This window comes from Berghia stephanieae, chromosome 7, assembly GCF_034508935.2.
Source record: "Berghia stephanieae isolate SIO BIC M18660-M18661 chromosome 7, UCSD_Bste_1.3, whole genome shotgun sequence".
Taxonomy (NCBI): domain Eukaryota; kingdom Metazoa; phylum Mollusca; class Gastropoda; order Nudibranchia; family Aeolidiidae; genus Berghia; species Berghia stephanieae.
Window position 1 is genome coordinate 23103753 of NC_088366.1, and position 17738 is coordinate 23121490.

General features: G+C 38.3%; 1 protein-coding gene across 2 annotated transcripts in view; it reads left to right on the forward strand.

The window, feature by feature from the left end:
- The window catches only part of LOC144976907 (protein BANP-like), a 14739-nt gene extending 8377 nt beyond the window's left edge, over window positions 1-6362 (forward strand). The window contains exons 9-12 of one of the 2 annotated variants that reach the window (XM_078921506.1): window positions 286-449; window positions 1294-1538; window positions 2273-2428; window positions 3140-6362. In XM_078921506.1, coding sequence (XP_078777632.1) covers window positions 286-449; window positions 1294-1538; window positions 2273-2428; window positions 3140-3253 — 679 coding nt within the window. In that variant the 3' untranslated portion in view covers window positions 3254-6362. The remainder of the gene's footprint in view (window positions 1-285; window positions 450-1293; window positions 1539-2272; window positions 2429-3139) is intronic. The other variant, XM_078921508.1, reaches the window with a different exon arrangement.
- Window positions 6363-17738: the final 11376 nt, after the last annotated feature.

Here is a 17738-nt window from a genome sequence, read left to right on the forward strand (position 1 = left end):
TATTTGAATCTTTGTTAATGTTCCTTTTTTTTTTTTTTTTTTCTTTGTGTATTTTTGTTGTTGTTGTTCTTTTTAGTCATTGTTGTAAAATTGGAAACTATCAGAAAGAAAACAATGATTGAAAAATAGAGAGTGATTGAATGAAAGCTACTATTCAATAGCCATGAGATAACTTTCCAAAAGCATAGCTGTAGAAGCTTCTTTAGATCTCTTTAAAAAAAATTTTTATTGTTGGTCTTTTATAATTATGCTCATGGTCCAATAAACGTTGTTGCAATTCCACAGTGATCTCCTCCATGTGCATTCCAATTGCCGCACACCAGAGAAAATGGCACTGACTTTGTTGGATTATTTGTTTGATCGGGACACTCAGGCAAACTCCAATTTGTCGGGTCAAGGGAAGCACGGCAAGAAACAGTTGGATCCTCTGATGATTTACGGGATTAGATGTAAGGAAACGCTTCCATTTTTGTGTTGTGCATTTTTTTAAAAATTCTATTGATTCTAGTGTTATTTTCTTTCATGATTCTAAAGCTAATTTTCTCTCTCTCTCTCTCTCTCTCTCTCTCTCTCTCTCTCTCTCTCTCTCTCTCTCTCTCTCTCTCTCTCTCTTTCTCTCTCTCTCTCTCTCTCTCTCTCTCTCTCTCTCCTCTCTCTCCCTCTCTCTATCTCTCTCCCTCACTCTCTCTCTCTCTCTCTCTCTTTTTTTTTTTTTTTTCTCTTGTTTTGGATTTCAATCTTTTATTTATTTATTTATTTTTAAAATTCAAATACTGTTTGATGGAGGAAGAAGATAGTAACTTCATTTTTCCACACAGGTTGTCAATTTTTAGTTGAAAATAATATTAGAGGATTTCCATATTGAAGTCCAGTTACAGCTAAAAGTAATACAAATGTTTTTTGTTTTTTTTTTCAACTTGCCTTGTTACTTTAACAATATCAATCTACATTTCATTGTGACTCAGGCTTCTTCTCTTTGTGAAATTATTTTGAGTTCAGCAGCTGTTAAAAGATTATAGTTCATTGCATAGATTAGATATAGACACTCTTTCTCGCTACAGCCAAGAAAAAAAGGCTTGTCAGAGAGGTTGGAGAGAGGGGAGAAACTGAAAAAAGAGAAAGATGTATGTGTGTGTGTGTGTGTGCAAGGGAAGGAAAGAGAGCGGGGGGGATTGATAACTGGTGCACAGCCAAGTATGGGGGGTTAAAAATGAATTGAAGCTAATATAGTATGGCGTGTACATAATTTCCTATGAGAATGTAATTCACTCTTATTTTCTTTTGTCTCTGAAGGTCATTTGATCCACCGGTTTGGAATCACAGAAAATGATTGGCATCGCATCAAACAGAACATTGACTCCAAGTGTCGCACAGCTTGGAGGCGGCGGGTACGGGGCATGCCTTTAACAGTGAAAGCGTTCCGAGGCAAAGCCCCTCCATCGTATGTCAACATTGGCTCACACATGGGAGACTTGAGTGGAGGGAGTGATGAAGACAGTTTGGGAGCAGAGGATGGGGAACAACTACAGATTCATCCGGTGATTTGGCCTTTTCAATCTTTTTTCTCCTTTTCTTACATTATTTTTTTTAGTTGTCCAACTTTAATTGAATTGATTAATTGATTGCATGCTCCTCATCTAAAATGCAGTTTGGGTGGGCTTCCCTACCTCCCATTACGTGCACAGAGGTACTTGCTATTGTTTTCTATACCCCTATACCTGTTTTCCAATTGCTTTCTGTCTTTGGAATGAGATTACTTAGTTTTGTCCTGACTCTGACCAGGGACCTCGGCTGGGAGGAAAACAGTCGAATGTATAATCATAGTTTTTTTTCCTTGTAAGTCATCTCTCTTATGTACTGTTATTTATTATTTTTAACATATGATTTGTAAACATTTGAGTGTGTACCTCTAAGTGGGTTCCTATTTAAACCGTACCCCCTGTCTAACTTTTTCCTCAAGTCCTTTTAATTGTACATCTAGAATGTTTTTACTATCCAATTTTCGTCCTTTTTACTGGTGCTGATATGATCTAAATGTGTCGCAAGCGCCATAAAACCCTTAAAAACAAAAACAAACAAAACATAATATGCAGTCTCGCTGGATCCAAGCTTTACCTAATATTGATTTAAATTTATAATTTCTAGGAAAGCTATTCTTTTGCCTCAAATTTTTTATCCATACAAAGTATTGTGTAGAGTTTTGCTCTAATTCATCTTATATATTTTTGTGTCGTTTACTAAATTTCTTTTTCCCCTGTTCTTCCACTCGTAGCAAGCCACAGAAGCTGATATCCAAGCCGCCCTTGCAATGCAGGGTGAGGGTCTACAGGCGGGTGAAATCCAAATACTCCATGCCACTCCTGAGCAGATATCACAACTACAACAAGCTCAACAGATTCAAATTTTATCAGGGGACCAAGTAATTGGGGTAAGTCTGGCCATATCATTTAGGCATCAGGTTGAAATCTCTTTGAGAATTGTCAACCCCATATTGCTGTCTCGTCTATTATGTACTTTTGTCTTTTATCAAGCAGCTTTCTGTCCTTGTCCTTGAATGAGGCTTTTGTTTTAACCAGATCCTGTTTCGATTTTTTTTATTGAGAGGGAGTCTGACAAATTTTTGTACTGGATTTATGACTTGGATTAATTTTAGGTCAGTTTCAGGCCATAAATTCACAAAGGATACAGCACAACGGGACATGCTCTTCTCTCTCTCTCTCTCTCTCTCTCTCTCTCTCTCTCTCTCTCTCTCTCTCTCTCTCTCTCTCTCTCTCTCTCTCTCTCTCTCTCTTTTTTTTATTTTATTTTTTTATTTTTTATTTTTTTTCTCTTTTTTTTTGGTTTGTTTTTATTAGTTGCCAGTATGTCTGTTTAGTCCGTCAAAACTGAAAAGTTTACTAATACAATGAAGGACATAATTTGGGAATTCTGTCCTTATTCCGTTGAACTGTGAATTTGTGGAGTGCATGCTCGCCGAATGCTTGTTGCACTGTAGTAGGGATTAAATATTTGTGGTCATGCACAATGTCTTCTCCTGCTCCAGCCATATGTTTATAGCCCCAATATGACTAGGAGGAACTGGGATGTGTCATTGGTCTGGTTTTAATTAATTTTTATTATTTCTTTTCATTGTCATCAGCAACTCCAGGCTGGCGACATGTTACCAGATGGGATTCAGGTGGCAACCATGACCACAGACAACGGGGAAGTGTTACAAATCCAGCAAAATGTTGATACAGACCAGGGGACATGATGCTGAAACAGTATTATTATGTTGTTGTTGTTATCCGATTGTGTGGTGGAATTGTATATATGGAAAGAATGAGTGGATTTATTTTAAAATAAAATTGTTTTTAATCAAACCATTGGACCCACTGGTTCAAAAGCCAAAAAGAAAAAAACAAAACAAGCATTGGATGGAATGTCTTTACTTTATTGTGAGTATTCCATTCCTATGTTCTTATTCGTGCCATTTCCAACAGTTATTCTCAATAGTATGAGCATATGATGCCACAAACAAATACTCACAGCATATGGCATTTGACTTTAAAAGTGAACAAAAAGTAGTCTGCCCTTAAATAGTTTGTATCAATTTTTAAGTTCTTAATTTGAACCTTCTTGTGCTTAACCTCTCTAAGTTTATTATCTGGTTCTTCCCCAAAAATGACATTACATTGTACGGTGACATGCAGCTAAATACTTTATCCATGGTTGTTGATAATTACTTGGTAGCATTACATTTTCATCACTTGTGACATAAAGATGGCCTTTTTCACACCCAATTGGATCCATTTATAAATGATAAATAAATGGCACATCGGTCGTAAACAGATTAATACAGTGCACTCCGGATAAGACGATGCCCAGGGGAACCGAAAAAAAAATCGACTTAACCGAAAATCAAGGTAACCGGAGTGTAAACAAATGAGCAAAAATGCGTGAGAACAAAGCCAGCCAGCCAATCTTGAATAATTATGGCCCTAAAAAGGGCCGTTGATGGCCCTGAAAAGGGCCGTTGATGGCCCTGAAAAGGGCCGTTAAAATGAATGGCCCTGAAAAGGGCCGTTAAAATGAATGGCCTGAAAAGGGCCGTTAAAATGCATGGCCCTGAAAAGGGCCGTTGGCAAACGACATCACTTCCTCTTGAAAAAATCAGAAATCTTCTGCTGAACCATCTGGCCATGATGGTGAGAATCAAGGAGGGCGTCTAACTTGAGAATTGCACTCAAGATTTCACTACTGCAACCTCTCTGCATAGCATACAATGCGAGCGACTGCAAGCTGTCCTGCACAACGGAATAGGCGACAGGAGGCTGAGCAATACCGAGATCGTCCACATCATCATCATCGGCATCGTCTGGACCATCTGTCGTCACATTGCTGGGGTCTGTGGAAATCACCGCATCGTCGACTGCCACATACTGAGCCGGACCAATGTTGTTCTCAGCATACAGACGAGACAGCAGTGGCTCTATGTCCATAGATCCCTCCATAGACACGTCATCGGCGATCGGGTGCTCGGGTCGAACAAATCCAGCCCTACGAAAACAGTTGATGATCGTGGCAGGCTCAACTTTCCCCCAAGCCGTCCGCAGAATCGTCACCGCATCTAGCAGAGATGGTCGGAATGAGTCGAACGCATGCCCGCCGTCCACGTGCCCCAACAGTTTCTTTAGCAGCAGTCCTCGGTAAAAGGTCTTCAGATTTTGTATTACACCTTGATCACAAGGCTGCAGCTTCGCCGTCACATTTGGTGGCAAGAATACCAGCTCCGTTGCCTTCAGGCCGCTGACTCTGGGGTGCACCGCACAATTATCCACCAGCAACACTACACGGCGTCCCTGGATAGCCATGGACCGGTCGAAGTCTCGCAGCCAGCCGTCAAAGAGAGAGGACGTCATCCACGCATTCTTGTTGGCTAGGTACGTGACGGGCAGCTTCCGTATATCCTTGAAACAACGAGGCCTCTCGAACTTGCCAATCACGAAGAGGGGTCGCTTTCACTGCCATCCATGTTGGCACATAGCAAAACGGTGATTCTCTCCTTTGACAGCTTCCCACCATGGCAAGCTGTCCCCTTGAATTCCATAGTTTTGCTCGGCAACAGCCTCCAAAACAGGCCAGTCTCGTCGGCATTGAAAATATCTGTCGGGCGGTATTTCTGCAACAGGTCAGCCAGCACTGTACTTCTCCAATGATCAACGCTCGTGTCATCAACAGCATTGCCTTCGCCGCAGATCGCTTTGAAGATAATGTTGTGACGTGTCTTGAACCGTGACAGCCAGCCTTCCGAGCACGTCCAGTCGATCCCAAGATCACTGGCCAATTCATCAGCTTTCGCTTTCATGATTGGTCCACTGATAGGCACGTTGTTTGTCCTTTTTTCAGTGAACCAATCCAAAAGCATCGTCTCCACGTCTTCATGCTGTGCTTTCCGCTGACGTTGCTTGTTTGCATCGAATTGACCAGAGAAGTAGAGGTCCCTGTAGTGATCACGCTTCTTGAAAATTGTTGAGACTGAGTTGGCTGGTATGCCAAATTCCTCTGCTATGACTTTCTGTCGCTTGCCAGACTTCTCAACTGCATCGATCAGGTCGATCTTCCTCTTCAGTGATAGGGTTGTCAACTTTCTGTTTGCCATTTTGACTTGACTTGACTCGACTTGATTTGTAGACTTGATTTGAAGTTGCGACGATGTAAATTGTGAGATGGATAAATCAAAGCTGTTCGATACTACTTAAGTACATTGAGCGCGGACGTCAGGGAAAGCACCTACGTCACATTGGCGTGCACCAATCGTTCGCGGATTTTTTTAACCAATGAAAATTCTTACTGGAATTTTTTTTTAACTGATGGAAATTCTTGTTTATTTGTGATTTTATTGTGGTCATGAGTGATAATAACATCGACTTATGCGACATCGACTTATGGGGAGTGGTTTTTTTTTTTACTAATGTTATATAGGAGGACGGGGGTGGGACCAAGAAAAAAAATCGACTTGGGTAAAAATCGACTTAAGAAACGTCGACGTATCCAGAGTGCACTGTATTTGTTCAGTTGTATCTTTAGTTTAATGAGATATCAGATTTTTCAAGCAAGAGTTTAAAAAAATGAACAAATCAGCTTTTAACATGACATTAGGTTTTAGTATCCAATGTACTTTGGATATATCAAGATCATAACTTTAAGTCCTGATCAGATATATCAAGATCTTAACTTTAAGTCCTAGTCAGCTTGTCATATCAGCTTGTATTTTGTAAAGTCGCCCTTGTTGGTGTTTTTAATTTTAGGATCAAGGTGAGATTTTTGAGTGACTTAAAACTAGTATTGTTGTTTTCAGCTAAATATTGACGCAGCCAAAATATGACTCCATTGAGTATTACTGTCTTCCAAAAGATAGTTATTAATTAGAAATAGCGCCTTTTAACTGCTCATTTGGAATGTTTCAGAATTTAAGATAATGGATTTTCTCTATATATACTGAACAGCAAAAAAAAACCAAAACTGCACCACTTTTTTAATCAATGAACAGTGGAATCTGCTTAAAATCAACACATCTTGTTCCCAAATTTTCTGCTTTTGTCTAAGTGTGTCCTATAGATAATAGATTTTAAACTTGTTTAAAGGCAACCACTCACTCCGGTCTAGCAGTGTTGGCTTTATCAGGATTTCATTGTATCTCTTGTAAGATTCTGTTTTTATCAAATGAAAGTTTGTTTTTATCCCGAACAAAATAGTGTGCAACGTTATTGAAGATAAAGATCTGAACACGTATGTATGAAGGGTGCCAAAGAAAGCAAGAAAGAAAAATACTAGAAGAAAAAACCATCCCAAAAAAATCTAGTCTACCTCAACTGGAGATTGAACCTCAGACATTCTGATCACCGTTCATACAGACTTGTTCAGATCTTTATCTTGCACCGGTGCCTGCTCCCTAGTTTCTTAACGTTATTGAAATTTATCATATCAACATGTGGAAAAAATCTAAAGAAAAGCATACATAGAATGCTCACATTTCACACAATTGCAGAATTTTCAATATCTATTATGTCTGCCTCTTGATTAATTGTGTGTCTGACTCATCTTCTCATTGAGTGAATATAGTGGGCAGAGCAGCACTTACTTTGTCTATATCTGTTTTCCAACTTGCTTTTTGTCTTTGTCTTGGAATGAGATTACTTGGTTTTTTCCTTTCCCTGGACAGGATCCTTGGTTGGGAGGGAAACAGTCAATTGTATAGTGATAGTTTAATTTTTTTTGTGGTAAATGATCTCTCTGTTATGTATTATTATATTTGTTGTTTTAAATGATTCATTCATCCCACTGTATTTTCATTAAATAAATAGTAATAATTTTTAAAAGAAAAAAAATCACACACATTAGAAATTGATAATATTGCCACAACTTGCACTTAGGCAATGAAAATTATTAGTAAACATGTAATGTAATTCATCTTCCTACAATTTGATATTATACATACTGAAAACTTAGGATGGGGGGGGGGGGGGAATAAAGTTAAATCTAAAAGAAAAAAAACATGGGGGGGGGGGGGGGGGGGGGGAGTGAAGAAATCAACTACTCAAAACCCACAGAGACATATGACATGAAGGCCCACCTTCACTGCGAATGAACTCTTCCTGTGACTTCTGCTGTGCAGGTCTTCGGACCTCTCGCAGTTTCTTGGCCACATCAGTCACAGCGCATTCGCGGCTCGAATCCGTTTGAGGTCCCTCCTACGGCCTAAACTTGTACGGTGAACGCTGTATGGAGTGATAAAGTCATGGAAGGTTGTGGAGTCCATGTTGAACACCCCGGCTGCCAGGGAGCAAGCAACAAATACTCGCTTGTAGCCAGCGAACAAATGTTTTGGACACTTGGCCCAAATAACACTATGGAAAGACTCATTACTATTACTATTCTGAGTCTTCCCCAACAAGCAACTACTGAGCAGGGAGGGGTCCATGGGGCATTTATATACTGGCCTAGGATACTCATCCACCTTCAAATTGAGGTAAGTGGTCGGTTCTTTCATCTTGACCGGTGACTGACCACGAGCACACTCCTTCTGGTAGCCACACCAGCTGTCTGCACCGGTGGGGGAAATCCTCATGATCCTCCTCCTGAGGATTATCTGTTGAGAAGTGGAGTGCTTGAAGGAGGCCCAAATCACTCTTGACATCTCAACACTCTGGTTGGACCCCCTTGCTGATCTGGTATAGTACTTCTGCTAAAGTGCAATCTTGGCCTGTAAAAAAGAAATGTAAACATTACAAAAAAAGTAAAAAAGGCAAAATGAGTTAAATTTAAATGTCCTATATTTAACTTCTATTATGAAGAAAAAACTTTGAGAGAGAGAGGATGATAATTCTACTGTTTAAAACTTCTCAAAGAAAAATTCAAAGGAAATAAACAATATAAATAAAAAAGAAAATAATAATTAAGAGAAAGGACATTCTAATTGAGTTAATATCTGGAAGTCAAGAGTGTGGTTTTGTGGAATACATGTTCTACTGTAACGTAAAACCTATCCACTCTAGCTCAAGATTTAAGGATGTCACAGGATGATTTCTTGATTCCAACAATGGGTTCGTCAAACACAAAGATGAACTGCAGCTTCATGTCCATTATAATTATTGTCTGAAAATAAGTCTAAAGAACGAAAAAGATTGCACAAAACTCACCTGGGTTAGACTGCCCTTCATTATCCCATCGAGAGTGACAGATTTCTTCCGACAGTCTGCAACCAAGTTCTTCAGGGCAGTGTTCAGTCTTTTTGCCATGTGATTTACACTAGGTATGGCAAACCCTCTTATCGAGTCATGGCTTTATTGGCAAACCGAGAATTTTAACTCAAATCGTCTCTCTCTTTTTCTCATTTTCAGTCCGTCAAATAAAACGTTTTTGGTATCAAATTAAATCTCAAATCTTCATCTTTAAAAAAACGTTCATGCTTTTTTCATATGATTTGCCGTTATTTCATGGCTTTGAGTTGAAGAAGAGGAGTAAACTTCGATTTTGGAACCGGCGCTCCGCTACTCGATCACCGTAACTGACGGTTGTCTTTTCTCTCCGCTCGGCTGGTCGCGTCAGCGCTATTAATAGTAACGTCAATGGCTGCATCCGAAAGAAAATTGAACAAGCTTTCATTCGATACCAGATTCGCATTTTTATGATTTTTTTCAAAAGTTGAAGTTTCAAGTTAAAAACTTTAAATTGATAAAAAAATTGAGAAAAATCTGAAAATTTGGACGATTCTGGTATCAAAAGAAAGTTTAAAATCTCAGCTTTAAAATGATGTATACGAAAGCAAGATTAATAGCTTTGCGTTCACCAGCCAACTGAAAACGAAACTACAACTACAACATTTGCCGTATTCACTTCACTCATATGCCGGCTCAGGCAAGGGGCACAATCGCTGATATTTCGTAACTTTGCGTTGAAATTGACAATTTTGGCTTTGTCAGCTACTTTAGGGGCAAATTATTTCTATTTTACTTAGAGTTGAGCTCAGAAAAAAAATACACATATTGTTTATAAAAAGATGTGTATTGTTAGAAAGTTACAGAGGTCTGGTTTGAATATTTATGAAAATACGGCATTTTGAAAACGGACAAAAGGTTGCTTTCAAAGAAGGACAAATTTTGGCGATTTTCTACAAATTTCGAAATAACATATCTTTTTTAATTTTTAACCAATTTTAATAATTTTTATACCATTTTAATCAGGAAAAAAAGTTCTACCTGTTGAATGCAACTTAAAGACAACAATTATAAATCTAAATTTGGGTTTTCCGTACCTATTTACACACTCCTCTTTGGTGATTTATTGGCTACCGTAGAGCTGGGCATCCCGGACAGCATTGAAAGCTTTATGGTCCCCATCTGTAGGTAATGCATGCCATGGTCCAGCGACTTCTCCACATGACCAATGCACCCTCCGCCTCCATCCCACCAGAAGATCCATGGTAATTCTTGGTGCACCGATCTGAGTCCAGGTAGTCCCTGTGATTTGTTTCGTCTTTCACATATAAGCTGCAGAACTGAAGGTGATAAAAAATATGCTAAGGATAAACGAACTGTTTTTGAAATGACTTCATTATAAATATATATAATTTGAAATTTATGCTACTCTTTATAGAAGTTTTCGCTCTCAGATTGTCTCAAATTTATTGTCAAACATGAATTCAAGGACACATCTTGAAGAATACCAATGTCACAAACAGATAAATTAATCCAACAATAGGAATGGATTCATCATCATAACAATATTCATGCCACTCAAAATATTACAAACAAGATAAATCAAAACCTCTCCTATTTCATTGAATAATACAGTGCAACCTCGATATAACGACATTGTCGGGACCGGGAAAACATGTCGTTATAGAGGGATGTCATTACGAGAGGTTTCCTATGTGTGTAAATCAGGAGGTGTTTTGGGTCTTGTGTAGTGAATGCTTTCCCTCTGTAGTTTATCCGGGCTTGGGACCGGCATGTATTGTATTCATCATACGCATACATGACCACATTTAAAAAAAAAATTTTTTGTTTTTATTTTTTTTGTTTTTTTGTTTGTCTTTTTTCATTTTTTTGTTTTTGATTTTTTTTTTTTTTTAATTTTTTGTTTTTTTCAATTTTTTTTGGAAGAAGTCGTCAATCTTTGTCTGTGTTTGTCTGGAGCAGATGATCTCACACACCTTGTCTACGGTACGATCTAGTAGATCAAAAAGCACTGATCCATTTTGGTTTTGCTGTGCAAAGTGCTTGAGGGTGAGCAGCGCCATATAGTGGTAGTGGTGTCTCCTCTTCATCCTCATTATCTGACTCTGACGCGGGCTGTTGTTTTGCTTGCAGTATGTCCTCGATGATGTAATCAACACCGATTTCATGCGTCACTGCCAGATCGTTGTCTATGTTGACATATCCAGTTGGATCAATGTCAACATCGTCGAGACGCACAAATAATCCCGTTAACTCATCAATATCAGCGTCGTTATGTGATGAAGATGATGCTGTAGCAATAGCATTGCCATCAACATAGAAACCGGCATGACGAAAGCAATTGGCATGGTGTCAGATGATGCTTGTCCCCAGGCCCATCGCATATTGTAGAGAGCATCCAAAACTGAGATGTGAAACTGGGATGGCTTGGTTGAAAAGTTGGATGATGCGTCATCGATGTATTCAAGGTAGCGGCGCACAATCTTTGTGCGGTAGCGGTGTTTGAATGCGTTGATAATACCTTTATCACAGGGCTGAGTGTGGCTTGTTGTATTGGGTGGCAGGAATTCCAGTCGAATCTCTTTGAGGCCATTGACGTTGGGAAGGGAAGGACAGTTGTCGATCACCATAACGATGGATTGTCCGTGGAGTAAGCATTTACAATCCAATTTCCGCAGCCATTCTTGAAATATTGAGCTGGTCATCCATGCCTTGCTGTTGGATTTGTATTCAACAGGCAAGGACTTTACATTTTTGAAGCATCGAGGATTTTCTGATTTTCCAATCACAAGGAGGGAAAGCTTCTCTGTTCCTGACATATTGCACGCTACGAGGACAGTCAGTCGGTCTTTCGCTTGCTTTCCTCCATGGCAGGCCTCGCCTTTGATAGCATGAGTTTTGTTGGGCAGGCAGCGGAAAAAAAGGCCAGTCTCGTCAGCATTAAACACATCGTCTGGCAAATATTCGGATAGCAGCTTCTTGAGGGTTGTTTCCTTCCAACGGTCCACAGCGTCTGTTTCAACTGATGCCGACTCACCACAAGCAACCTTGAACACAATGCCATGTCGATTTTTGAAGCGGTTGAGCGAGCCGTTGCTTGCTTGAAATCCCGTCACACCAAGTTTTTCTGCAAAAATCCTGGCTTGCTCCATTATTATAGGACCAGATGTCGGTGCATTAATGGTTCGGGTCTGTTTAAACCATGTTAATACAGCCGCATCAACATCAGTATTCGTTGGTAGTCGCTGTTTTTTTCTCTGTGGCTCAAATCCAAGTTGTTCAACTTTCTCTCGTTGCTTGATGATGGTTGACAACGTGTTATGGGGTATTCCGTACTTCAAAGCAATATCTTTCTTCATCATTTTCTTTTCGTCGACATCGTGCAGGATTTGGAGTTTAACCTCAACAGTCAAGGCTTTCCTCTTTAACTTGTTTGGAGTAGGAGTAGACATCTTTCGTAGTCGTAGAGTATCGTCGTCGTTCAATGATGATTCAATGAATGGAGACTGGACAAAGGGTTGACCTGTCACAGGCATTCATTGGGTGAAAGGCGAGCCTTCTGATTGGTGAAAGGCGAGCCTTCTGATTGGCTGCGGTGTTATACAAATGTGACTATTGATTGGCTGAAAAAGAAGCGTTTTCATTGGCTACAATAAGAACTAGCTCTGGGCTTATTACGAGTAGACAACATACATAGAATGGAAGATACCACTTGTAATAGTTACGAACAATTTCATGGTAGACAAACACCTTCAAGGTTTGTCGGACCAGAAATGTCGTTATACAGGGGTTTTGCTGAAATGTACGTCGCTATAGAGGGTTTTTTATTACTAATGATATATAGTTTTAAAAAATGGGACCTGAGTACCATGTCGTTATACAGGGAATGTCGTTACATTGGGGTTGCACTGTACTTGCATTGAACAATAACTATTTTTTTTTAATGATTGCTGTGAGAAGAGACCAATAGAGCATACCTGACAATGCAAAGACATTACATGAAAATCGACAACCAAGCCCGTTAGTACATCTATGACTGCCCCACAGCCAACTTTTGAAGTATTGCGACGTTTGGCCCAGGTGCCATCATAGTATAGCTAATGGCTATGTCCAGGGTACCATCCGAGTTGAAGGAGATGCAGTAAGTACCTCCCTGCCCACTATGGGAAGTCAGGAACTCCACCTGGAACTTATTAGTGAGATCCTCAGGTGGGAATTAAAAATCATGATTACGAATTTGAGTGACCTAAGGGTGCGAAGCGCCCGAGCTTCCTAAATTCACTGCTTTGAATAAAAGTAGCTTCTGAGACTATCCCCAATGTTTTGTTTCTCAGCAATTTCTTATTTCTGGATGAGACTTATAGGTGATCTCAAACTAAGTACATTGATGGTATGCTCTTAAAATTTACATCTGATCCCTATTTGTTCCCAGTTCCCCTATGTCTTACTTTTTCTTGGGTGCTTTAATTGTAATTCTAGAAACTTCTCACTATCCCATTTTATTCCTTTATACTGGCGCTGATATAACCTAAATGTGTTGCAAGCGCCGTAAACCCTTAAAAACAAAAACAAACAAACGACTTAAATGTGTCGCAAGCGCTGTAAAACCTTTAAAAACAAAACAATCACTTATAAGTTATAGTGATTGATAAAGTGGTGCAGATATTTTGCTGTTCAGTACGTTATATTGATGGGCATGATAAATTTGATTTGATTTTCAAACAGTGCAATTTATATTTGCTTTTAACAAGAATGTATAACGATAGCGGTGGTTCCAAAGCAGCATTTATTTGGCCATTCTGAGTGCTCCATTTATATTTCAGAACGTCCATCTCTGTGAAATTATTATTATTATTATTGTTATTATTATTATTATTATTATTATTATTATTATTATTATTATTATTATTATTATTATTATTATTATTAATTATCAATTGTGACAGTGTTTTCATGAAGTGTGTGTGTCATGTGGCGACAATGTAGATGGCTCATGATTTAAAAAGAAAGGAAAGAACTTAAGGTAAAGACATTAAACTTTAAACAGCATGTATAGGTTAAGCTGCCTATAGCTTAGAAAAGCAAATTATCTGTGTAAGAGTAAATCTGGATGTCTGATACATAAAATAATGTATTCACAGATGTTGATAGCATTTATATAGCGCAATGTCCACTGAACACGCTCAAAGCGCTTTACATGTGGCCCCTAACCAACATCAACACTTAACTTGTATTGTGAGCTATGATGCCTAGTTAGGTGATATGACCAATTTTTTTCTTTCCAACAGATATTTTAATTTGCTAGGTACTCATTTCATACCGAGTATTGTGAGAGAATGTGAGTAAAGAGCCTTCTCCAGTGACTCAACTATGAGCTGCTCAGAGCGGGACTCGAACCTGAGACCCTCCTATTCGAAAAGGAGTATCATACCACTAGACTACTGGGTGGGGTTCCTGACCTCCCATAGTGGGCAGGGAGGCACTTACTGTCTTCTATACCACTATATCTGTTTTCCAACATGCTTTCTCTCTTTGTCTCAGAATGAGATTACTTAGTTTTGTCCTGGCCCTGGCTGAACACCCAAGCTGGGGGGGAAACAGTCAAATGTATATTTATAGTTTTAGGAGATGATATTTTTTGTCTTGTAGATCATCTCTCTGTTATGCACTGTATAATGTTTTGTTTACATTTTATATATGATTTATAAACATTTGAGTGTATTCTTCTTAGTGGGGACCTGTGCTTGTGTCAGAATGAGACTTTTAGTGATCTCAAACTAAGTACAGTGATGGTATGCTCTTGGAATCTACATCTGTTCTCTATTTGAACTAATTCCCCTTTATCTTACCTTTTCTTGAGTGCTTTAATTGTAATTCTAGAACTTTTTACTATCCCATTTTCTTTCTTTTTACTGGCGCTGATATGACATAAATGTGTTGCAAGCCAACCCTTAAAAACAAACATAAAACAATTCCACTCGACTACATAGCTGCATTGATACTGTAGTATTCATTTGTAATTCAACCACTGTTACCTCAATACAGCTTTTATTTTTAGTAACAACAAATTTTTACAAAGGACTATTAATTTGTCCATTATTTTTCTTGAGATATTTTAAAAATTGCTGCTGGGTGGGGATCCTGACCTCCCATAGCGGGCAGGGAGGTACATACTGTGTCTTCTATCCCCTTATATCTGTTATCCAAAATGCTTTCTGTCTTTGTCTCTGAATGAGATTACTTGGTTTTGTCCTGGCATTGGCCGGAATCCTAGCTGGGAGGGAAACAGTCAAATGCAGTTATTGTTTTGGGAGATATTTTTTTCCTTGTAAATCATCTCTCTGTTATGTATTATTATTTTTATTTTGAATGTATAATGTAAGCATTTGAGTGTGTTCCTCTTTGTTGGATTTTGTGCTTGTGTCTGGATGAGACTTGTAGGTGATTTCAGACTAAGTACATTGGTGGTATGCTCTTGGAATCTACATCTGATCCCTATTTGTTCTCAATTCCCCTTCGTCTTACTTTTTCTTGGGTGCTTTAATTGTAATTCTAGAACTTTTCACTATCCCATTGTATTCCTTTTTACTGGCGCTATATAACCTAAATGTGTTGCAAGCGCCGTAAAACCCTTAAAAACAAACAAAACATAAAAATTGCTGTTGTCCCCTCTTTGCTAATCATACATCCTACACATCATCTCAATATTTTTTCCTTTTTTCTTTTTCTTTTTTTTTTTTTTCTTACATGGGACCAAATTGATTTTCTTTCAAATCACATTTTATCCAGTGTGAATCGCTGCCAGGATTTGGTGTTCTGACTTTAGTGAACATGACACTGGAAATTTGACTTTTTTTTTTTAAATTGAAGAGAGCATTTGTTAACATTTCAGTGTATCCTTCATGGCAGAGGGATTCTGTGTGTTGGTTGGCATATTTTAAGCGCATCTCAACTGTTGGTCTGTTGTCTTTTGGCTTTCCCATTATTTTCCATTTTCCTGGCGCCAAAAGTATCTCAAGCGCCTTAGCATAATACTACTAATACCCTTGGGTTTTTTATATTTGTTATTATAACTGGATCTTCTAGGTAGGCCTATCTGGTTTTTATCACATTAAAGCATGGACGATTTTTGAAACAAGGTGTTCATTGGTGTTGTTTTGGATGTCACGTGACATGGTTTGGTTTGTCACTTGTTTAAATTTGTCTTCATTGATAAGATAAATATTTTGCATAATAATGAAAATAAAATGTTGACCGAATGAAATATTCATTTTGTGCCTCTCATTTTGTTTTGGTTTTATGGAGTCAAATCTTGAACTCTTGCTATGTCTCCCATCATGGTGGGCAGGAGGTCATTTTCTGTGTCTTTTATCGCCCTATTTGTTTTTTGAGTTTGCTTTCTGTTTTTGCTCCCATAGTAGGCAGGGAGGTACATACTGTGTCTTCTATCCCCTTTTTTCTGTTTTTCTACATGCTGTCTGTCTTTGTCTTGGAATGAGATTACTTGGTTTTGTCCCGAGTCCTAGCTGGGAGGGAAACAGTCAAATGCATAGTTATTGTTTTGGGAGATGATATTTTTTTCCTTGTAAATCATCTCTCTGTTATGTATTATTATATGTTATTTTGAATTTATAATGTAAACATTTGAGTGTATTCCTTTTTGATGGATTTTGTGCTTGTGTCTGGATGAGACTTATAGGTGATCTCAAACTAAATACATTGGTGGTATGCTCTTGGAATCTACACCTGATCCTCAATTGTTCCCAGTTCCCCTTTGTCTTACTTTTTCTTGGGGACATTAATTGTCATTCTAGAACTTTTTTACTATTCCATTTTCTTCTTTTTTTTACTGGCGCTGATATAACCTAAATAAGTTTTCAAAGGTTTTCAAAGTTTATTCAATCTTAGGCTTTCGCCAATAAATCAACAATTTGATGCCAACATACATGAAAGTGGAAAAAAAAGAAGAAAAAAAAGGTAAATGGAACCAAAAAAATAAACTGATACACCTCACGTAAAGCGCCGTAAAACCTTTAAAAACAAAAAACAATTTCTGTTTTTGTCTTGGAATGAGAATACTTGGTTTTGTCCTTGACTCAGAGGAAACAGTCAAATGTATAGTTTTGGGAGCGATATTTTTTCCTTGTAAATCATCTCTTGGGTATGACTATTATATTTTGTGTACATATTATATATGTTTTGTAAACATTTGAGTGTATTCCTCTTAGTAGGGGCCTGTGCTCGTGTCTGGATGAGATTTGTTGGTGATCTCAAAGTACCATGATGATATGCTCTTGGAATCTAAATCTGTTCCCTATTTGAACCCATTCCCCTTTGTCTTACCTTTTCTGGGGTGCTTTAAATGTAATTCTAGAACAACGAGTTGCAAGCGCCGTAAAACCCTTAAAAACTAAACTGAACGATCTCAAAGTAAACTGATAGTGTGCTCTTGAAATCTACATCTGTTCCCGATTTGAACCATTCCCCTTTGTCTTACTTTTCCCTCGAGTCCTTTTAATTGTACAACAAGAATGTCTTTACTATCCAATTTTCTTCCTTTTTACTAGCGCTGATATGATCTAAATGTGTTGCAAGCGCCATAAAACCCTTAAAAACAAAAACAAAGTACACTGATTGTGTGCTCTTGGAATCTGCATATTATGTTCCCTAATTGAACCATTCCCCTTTATCTTACCTTTTATGTTGTGCTTTATCTCATTTTCCCTTTAACTGGCCTTGAAATGACCTAAATGTGTCGCAATAGTCAAAAGTAGGTGTTTTGTCATAGTTTTTGAGAGATATATTTTTCCTTGTAAAACAGCTCTCCATTGTTTTTAATATGTAGGCATTTGGGTGTATTCCTCTTACTCTTAGTGGAGTCCTCTGCTTGTGTCTTTATGAGACTTTTAGGTTGTTTCAAACTATGCAAATTGATAGTATTAGTATGCTCTTGGAATCTACGAGGCTGAGTCAAGTAATGCGACTCTGCTTATTACTTGAAAACAAATTGAATCATTA